Below are 9744 nucleotides of genomic sequence, written 5' to 3' on the forward strand. Positions count from 1 at the left end.
TTTAGAAGGACAAGAGATGTGGAGAAGGTGGTGAAGATCTGTCAAGTTTACTTCCAATATTTCTTATAGCTGGCCACGTACTCAATGAGTTATATTAAAGCACTTTGGAAAATGCATATGTACTTTATCTTTTAGAAAAGCAAAATACAAAAAACAAAACTCTCAATCTGATTCTTACATCATCGAGATTTTCTGAGTGCATATCTCAACTACTAAATAATAATTTTGTCAGTACACTTTATCATCTACTAAATTTAGAACCATAAATCATTCTGCATATTTCTTTATACCTTTAATGTTCAAGTTCTTATTGAGAACTAAAGGGAAACTGTGGCTCATCAGAATTGACAATGAATTGGAGTTCATCTGCTTTGCACTACTTTTTTGGCAAATATTTATGAGTCTCTAAAGATTGGATTATTGACTTCAAGAACTGACTTCAAAATCAAGATGGATTCCAGTTCACTGATCTCTTAAGATGACATTATTATTATCATTATTAAATCAGTTCCAACAAACTTCCTTGCTAACACTTCTTTTACTGATCTGGAGTGGAAATTTATATGAACATTCCTCTTTGAGAAGAGGGTGGAAGTTGAGACGGTTTTGATTGCAAGTTATCTTGACCTGGGGAAGGAGTGGCATTGAAATTGCTTTCTTGGTATTTGCTATAATCTTATATGTCAAGTTAAGGTTCTTTCTGTGGATGCAACCAAAAGTTATTCTCAAAGGGAATTAATTAGAAGGCTATCTGGGACTCATGGAATCCATGCTGGATAACTGAATTTGGAAATGAACAAACAGGTGGGTAGTTCTGGAGTCGGGGAAGAAAGAAATCTTGATATTACCATGAGCAGTCTGCTCATGATCTTACCGCTTGGATAAAATGAACACCCACATGATTTCATTGTGTTCTGCTAATTATTCTGCTAAGAATCACTGTTTCTATCCCTTTGTCAGAAATTCAAATTCTAGAGAAAGGTCTGAAAATACAAGCTTGGGTAATTTACTCATCTGCTTAATTAAAGGGAGAGGCAGGGGTCAATTTTTTTATTACAGTTCCAATGAGCTATAACTAGTTGGAATAAAAAACATCTCAAAAGTGAATTGGATTCCAGTTGTTAAATAGACTCTGGAAAATTAAAAGACAAAAACACCTCTGCATGAGGAAAGGGAAGCTACAGCAAAGCTGGGAATATGGAAAGACGAAGCAAACCTTTCTTCCTGTTCCAGTGCTGAGAGGGTCAGTTATTACGTATTATGAATATTAAAAACAGAACCAACAATAAAGATAGACTGTAAGAGCTTTAGTACCGAGTGAAAAAATGTAAAATTATTTGAGTCGTGAACTTGTCCCAAGATAAATGTGGAATCTATGCTAAAACCTGAATAGTACTTTAAAGTAAATGTAAAAAAGATTATCACCATTATCAATATTGATTCACAAATTCTAACTAGTGAAGTACAGTAAGGAATATAAATCAGAATCATAATTACTGGAAAGAAGATAAAACTTAGCCTTGTTTGAGGATAATATGATTTGTATAATGAAAACCCAAATGAGTCAACTGAAAAGCTAATATAAACTTTATTATAAAACCAGCAGTAATGGTTACATAGAAAACATAATGGTTTTAGAAAAAAATTCAGAATAGGCAAAACATGTATACAGAAAAGTACAAAACACTTCAGAGTAATCTTAAGAAGAATTATGGGGGAAATGAAGGAAAGCACATAAAATTACTGCAAAGTATAGAAAACTCACTAAATGCTTGTTTCCTTTTTAAAATTTGACAGACTGGTCTCACAGGTGAAAAAACTCTTCTGAAACTGAGAGTGGTTAGGGACACTACTTAGTTTGTCTTGCGTATACTAAATTAAAAACATAAAACATAATGTTTTTAAAATGTACTAGAGCAAAACTTGATACAGATCATTCAGACAAAATATATACTCCAGAAACAGACTATAATTTCTGGAAGGATTTAACATATCCTCAGGAGATCCTCAGATTTGTAAACAGAAATTTATATGCAGCAGTGTGCATTCAGTTATGTTTAAAATCATCTGCCTTACCCTAAGTTATTCATGGGCCGAAGGTAAATCCAAATCCCTGGTGATACTCAATCTGAAACAGACCATGTGAAGTTTGTATTCATCAGCTCAATTGCTGATGAATGCTTGTAATTTAGAATGTTTGCCCACTTCCTTTAGAGAATCTTATTTGAAACCATTATTTGTTCCTCTTTTTTATTTTTATATATGCCATCTAAATAGCCATGGTATATCCAGTCTGATTATACCTCTTGTTGGCCCTCATGTTTAGCTACTTTGATGGATGGCTGCTTCTCTTTCTGTGTACTGTGGAGCCCAGCAAAGTAAATTTGTTTAATGCCAGATAGCCTGTGTTTTGAACCCTATCATGCCAGATATGACCTTAAGACATGGTAAAATCCTTCTAGACATTTTCATGACTTCAGTAGCAGGTAAAAAGCAGAAATTTCATTTAATTAATATTATTTTTAGAAAAGTTAGAAACAACTGGAATTGTTAACAATAGGGAATGGTTAAAAATATATTTGTACATCTGTGCAAAGTCACATTATACAGCCACAAAAAGGGATTACTCGTAGCCCAAACCTCAGCAGCATGCATTATATTTAGTTAACAAATGTGCACACATACCCCTGACTCCAAAATAAAAGTTGAAAAGGAAAAATATTAATATAAAATAAAGAATTTTAGATGATATAATCCTTACCAGGAAGTATGCTGTGAGTAACATTTTTAAAATTTCATTTGGTTTGTACATATTTTATTTTCCTTCATTTTTCAAATTTCTCAGACATATGAGAATCAGAAAAACATACTTTAAAAATATGAAACTCAAGATATTTAAGGATTGGAATATATATTAACAATATAAATAAATTATGTGTCAACACTTATTTAGCAGTAACATTTAATGTGTGTACTTTTAGTTGATTTTACTAAAAGACATATACACATATGTGACAAGGACATGTACACATATATGACAAAATCATTCTAATTTGCATCCTCAAATTCAGCCCTATAGTTTCCACCACTGAACAGCTAAGGTACCATAGCAAACTCATGGCAGTTCTTCTAAGGGCAGGAAAAGTTATATACAATGCAGGCCTTTAAATGCTGGAGTTGCAAAGTTCCGATATGCGTGGTAAGAATGGAAAAGATTATACCTCCTATATCCCAAATAGGAAATTACCTATAAGCATCATAATTTAACTCACCAAACATGCTTTGACTCAAGTAACTGATTAAAAAAATCCATGTGGTTGGGGCATGTGGTGGGTTATCTTGTGTTCATAAACATGATCACCAATTTGCAAAACAGTAAAATATAATAATTCTATGAACTCGATTCCAAAAATAATTTACACCTGGATGAATCCTTTTGGAAAATTTTACCAAACAGAATCATCTTCAGTGCTTTTCTAAACCAGGGATAGAAAAATGCATAAACCATTGGATTAAATGTAGAGTTCAAGTAGCCAAACCAAATCAATACATCGTTCAAAGTAGGTGGAATAGTGTAGTGAAGAAAAGGGTCGATGACTGTACAGACAAAGAAAGGGCACCAGCATATTAGGAAAACTCCCATCACAATCCCCAATGTCTTCACAGCTTTCCTTTCTTTGCTTTGTGAAATTCCATTTTTCATTTCCAATCCAATTTGGAGCTTCTGATTGGCATCATTAATTGATCTTGCCTGCTCTTTAGCTATAAGATATATTCTGTAATAGATACATAACATAATAGATCCAGGTATGTAAAAAGAAGTCATAAAGGCCAGTACCCCAGATATTTTGCTAAAGAACACAGAGCAACCTCCTCTGCAGTGAACATGTTTGTAATATATCTCTTCAGCGCCTTTGAAGTTTAGCTCCAGAAAGATCATCCCAAATGCAAAAACAGCAGGGACACTCCAACTAATGAAGATCATCACACAAACAACCAAGATATTGATCTTGGCTTTATATCTCAGTGGGTCACACACAGCATAGTAGCGGTCAATGGAGATGAAAGACAGATGGAAAATGGAGGCTGAGCTCAGCATAATGTCGGTGCTGGTGTGGATTTTACAGAAGACTTCTCCAAAATACCAACAGTGCTCAGCAGATCTCACCATGCTGTAAGGCATGACCAGACACCCCAGAAGAAAGTCCACAGTGGCCATGGAATGAATGAGCCAATTTGTCGGAGTATGAAGTTGCTTGAAGTGTGATATAGAAACAATAACTATCAGATTGCCGACCAATGTGGTCAGAATTATGAGCGCCATTAAACTGTACAGGGAAGCACGGACATCATTTGACCAGTTGTTTTTCACACAGGAAATATTAATTATATTGTGGCAAAAGGGCATGATTCCTGAGGGCTGTCAACCAGTTTACTTTTCCCTTTGTGTGTTGATTAATCTTTTTCCCAAATTTGTAATCAGGTTACAGTTCCTTCTCGTTTTTATTTTTTATTTGCACATACCTATCCCAGAAACCTAGGAGGGAAAAAAAAGAATAAATCATTGGCAGTTTGATTCCTCTCACTTCTAACACGTTTACCTATTACTTCCTGTTGAAGAGCAGTTATTTTGGAAGGAACTTTATTTCCAAGTTCCATTCAATAGTTCAGTACAGCAATTTTTAAAAACACTTTTACCTGGAGCTGGACATTGTTCTAGAAATACAAAGCTAAATTATTACGTTGAACTATATGAAACTTCCACATTTGTAGGTCAGAGAAGATCAAATGATGATTATGATCCACATCTACGGAAACAATCTGTGTCCACACAAAGCCAGTCTAGTGGGGGAGACTTACATTCTAAAGGGTAGAAAGAAATTGCCAGAAAATTTGGAATTAAAATATGTTTATGAAAAAGACAAGAAGTCTTTTAAATGTGCCTCTTGTGCAGAATTAATACCCACTAGTGCCCACTTTTGCACTTGGTCATAGGTAAGTTATATATTTCTTATTTTATAATAATTAATTGTAATAAGAAGCAGCTTACATATATTTATTTGCAGCTTGCAAAGTACTTCTACATATATTCCATGCATTATTTCAGTTACTGTTTTATTTGACACTTATAAGACCAACTTCATTTTTTGTAAGGAAGATATGATGCTTTATTAACCTCATTTTACTGGCAAGAAATTGAAGTTTAATTCACAAAATCATTAAAGCTTGACTATGAGCTGTAGTCTCAATGACTAGCTCAGTTTCTTTGATACCAGTCCAGTCTTTCTCTCCATTGCAGAAAGAACCAACTCGAGGTCAATTTTTAAAAATTAAGCTTTAAATATTCATATAAGAATTTATGGTGTCTTAAAAAATGGCAGCTACTAGTAAAGAATGATATTGTGGTCCCGCTTATTAAGGATTTTTGATATACAGACTAAAGTCTATGGTAAGAAGTGAAGTGGCATGGTACAAAGAGCACTGAGGTGAGAGCCTAGGGAAGCTGAGTTTCCACGTGGGCTGTGGGCAAGGCACACGACATCTTTAGTTTTTAAGTTCTGAAATCCAATCTCACTTTTAAACAGGTAAAAAAAATTATTATGAGTAGGCATCTTCTACTAGGCCTCCTTTTATTGTACTTCACTAAAGAACCTCAAAGTTCCAGGGAACTCAGTTTGAAACTGTCCCTTTTGTTTCTATATAACCCTGTAATTCTGAGCTAAATTCTAGAACTTAGATTCACACATACACATATATGCGCACACACACACACATATAACATATATACAGACATGTACATACATATATATAAAGAGAGAAGGGGGGAGAGACAGAGAGAGAGAGAGGAAGGAAGAAAAAGGAAAGAAAGAAAAGAGAGAGAAAGGAAGAAGGAAGGAAGGAAGGAGGGAGGGGAGAGAAGGAGAGAGGGAGAGAGGGAAGAGGGAGGGAGGGATGGAAGGAAGAAAGAAAAAGAAGGAAGGAAGGAAAGAAGGAAAGAAAGAAATAAAGAAAGAAAAGAAAGAAAGAAAGAAAGAGAAAGAAAGAAAGAAAGAAAGAAAGAAAGAAAGAAAGAAAGAAAGAAAGAAAGAAAGAAAGACAGAAAGAAAGACAGAAAGAAAGAAAGAAAGAGAAAGAAGGAAGGAAGGAAGGGAAGGAAGGAAGGAAAGGAAGGAAGGAAGGAAGGAAGGAAGGAAGGAAGGAAGGAAGGAAGGAAGGAAGGAAGGAAGGAAGGAAGGAAGAAAAAGAGCGAGCGAGCTTGGGGAAGAGTACAAATTTCTGGCAATGAAGTCCTATAGTCCATCACTTTGGTATGAAAATGCTAGAAAATAGCAACAATGCCTAGAATTCCAGGAGTCAGCCTTCCTGTTTATCTTTTTCCCTTCCCTCTGGGCTGATGGTTTAGAATGAGAGAAAAGGAATATCTAAGTATGAAAATGTACATTTTAATAAATTTGAAACACTTTTCCCCCATTCTCCTTTGGTCTTCTATTCCCAGAAGGAAACATATTTATACCAAATAAATCTGTAAGATTTATTTTAAAAGGCACACAGGCTCATTCCATGATAGAAACTAAACAGCAAACAAAAACCATTATTTAAACTAAGCGATATTTGAATTATGATTATAATTTCACTAAAACACTGATGGATTTCTTACTATGAAATTTAAGTTTGCATTTAACTAAACTCAATCAGTTAAGTTATATATTTTCTAGTTAGACTTTTCCTCCACTATTTCCCTCTCTTTTCCTTCTTTCTTTTACTTATTTGTTGACTTACTAAAGGAATCACATAACACTCAAAATCACTGTTTAGAAGTGTTTATTTATTCCTGACTCTTAAAAGCATTTCTACCCGATGTCATATTGAGTAGGGACTCTCAGCAGGAACTAGGGTTCACAAAGAAGTAAGGGAAGGTGGAATAAAGCAAAATACAAATTTCACTTTTAGAAGAGGAAATTCACAGAAGATGAAAAAGCCATCTGTCAACTTCATAGGCCTTGTGGCTTTAAAATGTTTAGTCAATTCCCAAATAAAAACCAAAATGAATCAGAGCCTACCTCAAACTCATATTTGCACATATAGGTTTAAGAGAAATCAAGCCTTAGGCACAGTATCTTAGAAATTGTTGATAGTATGAATGCCACATCTGTAGAATAATTTGTCTACCCAACTTAAAGAATATTAAACATCATTGTTTGTATGAGTGCTTTTTAAAGTGTTATAATTTGTTTTTGAATAGATTTATTTGTTTAAGTGCTCTATGACAACATTGTGAGTTGAAAGCTTATCTAAGGACCCGGCAAAATTGTATTTTTGTTTCTTTTCTTTCAGCTTTAAGAATTTACGAGCTAGAAATAATTATTATCTGTATATACAAATTACTCAGGTTGAATATACAATAGCAATATGGGAAGTTAATAAATTGCTGTTTGATTACCTAACTAAGCAAACAGTTCTGTGCAAATGATCTAATCATCTAATGTTTGAAAATGACATATGAATTAAAAATATGTTGATAGAACTTATAGTTTAAAATAGATCTCTCTAGCAAGGCAGGAACTCCCTGGCAGAGTGCCCCAACTTTCCAATAGAAGGTCATGAACACTAACCCTATCATAACCTTTGTCCCTGATTCCATCAACCACCCATCCCTAATTGCTCAGACTTTCATCTCTATACTACTCTACTCATTTCCTAATCCAAACCAATTTCCCATTGTGCTGTTACTCACAAAACCCTTCCAAGGGTGCCCTTGGGGACTCATGGTCTTTATTCCATTTTCTAAAATTCTTTTTTAAATGCTTCCCTCTCTTTGTTCTAACTAAAACTCTCTCCCCTCAGGACACCTTCTCCCCCGCAGCCCTTATCAATGGTGGCTGTTTTCTTTACTATATTCCTTGTATCTCTTCATATTATATGATCTGGAGGAAGAGTAAGTGTCCACTTACACTCATTGCCATTGAAGATCATTATCCCTTTTTCCTCCCTAACCTCTAACCCTTTGCAAGCTTTGAAGTTCATGTCTTCATGCTATACCTCTGTATTAGTCCATTCTCATACTCCTATGAAGAACTGCCTGACACTGGGTAATTTATAAAGGAAAGAGATTTAATTGACTCACAGTTCTGCAGGACTGGGGAGGCCTCAGGAAACTTACAATCATGGTGGAAGGGGAAGTAAACACGTTCCTCTTCACATGGTGGCAGAAAGGAGAAGTGCAGAGTGAAGTGGGGTAAAAGTCCCTAAGAAAACCATCAGATCTCACGAGGACTCATTCACTATCATGAGAACAGCATGGAGGTAGCTTCCCCCATGATTCAATTACCTCCCACCAGGTCCCTCCCATGACACGTGGGGATTATGAGAACTACAATTCAAGATGAGATTTGAGTGGGGACACAAACCACATCAACTTCCTCCTATTGCAGGCATGTACAGACTCCCAAGTCATCTCTCTGTACTTCTTGAAGATATGAGCTCCTGGCTTACTGTCACTGTCTTTAATGCTACTCCTGCTAAAGTTCTTAGCAATTTTATTATCCACCTAAATGATCCTTCCAATAATGGACTCTTAATTTATTGACCTCTTTTAACAATTATAGTCTCACCTCCATCTCATCTCACCTTCCATGGTCATATCCCGGGATGTCATTATAAATGACAAGAGTCATCCAAATGATTGGTTTCAAGCTTCACATCCTGTCCTCCCAGCCTATGTGCTTCCTTTCGAATAATTTTTCACGAGTGCTTCCTTTCCAACAATTTTTCAACTCCCTTGAAGCCCTCAATTCATTTATTTTACACACCTTTCCACTGTCCTTCATTTACTCATGTCTACCTCTTTACTCAGTTTAGATTCCAGTATTTCCTGGCATTATCTTAAGCTCTCTCCCATTAACATACTTTCCTGGCTAAACTTGAACAGTGGCTAAATGCAGTTTCCTCTCACTCCACTCCTGCACACTGAATGTGGTACAGAAAAACACACAGCAACCTTCTTTTAAATTCGTAACAAAAATGGACCATGACAATTGCTCAGGAATCCTACTCCATTTCCCTTTTACCTTCATTCCTCTCCTCTCTGAGATGACTATTTCATGCCCCCTCCCTTCTTGAATCTCAAATACTTATTCACATCCTTACTCTCACCTAACTACTTTGCATTCTGTTTCACTGAAAAAAGTGATGCAATCAGAAGAGAATGTCCACATGCCACCAGCCTATACCTGTTTGCATATTCAGCTTACACCTTTATTGCTGCAAATTATTGCAAATGAAGGACTCTCTCCCTTCACAGGCCACTCCTCAGATGTGTCCCATACCCACTTCTTCATGCCTATTCCAAGATATACCCTCCAACTCTCTCTCCCCTGCATCTTCAGTGGTTCCCTTCCAAATACCTTCACTCTCAAATATGCAGTAATGTTTTCCACCTTAAAAGAATTATTGAAGCCTGCATCTTCTTTCATTTATCAACTACCCCTTTATCAGAAAGGAACTCTTTGAGTCATCTATACCCCCTGTCTCTAATTCCTCTAATCCTATCTTTTAAAATTCACTGTAATGAGAATTTCATCATCAATATTCCACCAAAACCATTCTTAACCAAGTTTTTCTACATTACTAAGCCCAGTGGTAAGTTATCAGGCCTCAAGTTCTTGCTTGGCCTTTCAATTCCCCCTTGAAACAATTTCTTCCCTTGGCTCCTGGGTCACCACGCCCTTGTGGTTCTGCTATCTC

The 9744-nt window shown here is 35.7% G+C and overlaps 1 protein-coding gene across 1 annotated transcript; it reads right to left on the reverse strand.

The window, feature by feature from the left end:
* Window positions 1-1564: 1564 nt before the first annotated feature.
* Window positions 1565-4533, reverse strand: TAAR1 (trace amine associated receptor 1). Its single transcript, XM_015448672.4, has one exon. The coding sequence runs from the start codon at window positions 4406-4408 to the stop codon at window positions 3392-3394; it is 1017 nt and encodes a 338-aa protein (XP_015304158.3). The 5' UTR covers window positions 4409-4533; the 3' UTR covers window positions 1565-3391.
* Window positions 4534-9744: the final 5211 nt, after the last annotated feature.

The sequence above is a fragment of the Macaca fascicularis genome, chromosome 4 (genome assembly GCF_037993035.2).
Source record: "Macaca fascicularis isolate 582-1 chromosome 4, T2T-MFA8v1.1".
Lineage (NCBI taxonomy): Eukaryota > Metazoa > Chordata > Mammalia > Primates > Cercopithecidae > Macaca > Macaca fascicularis.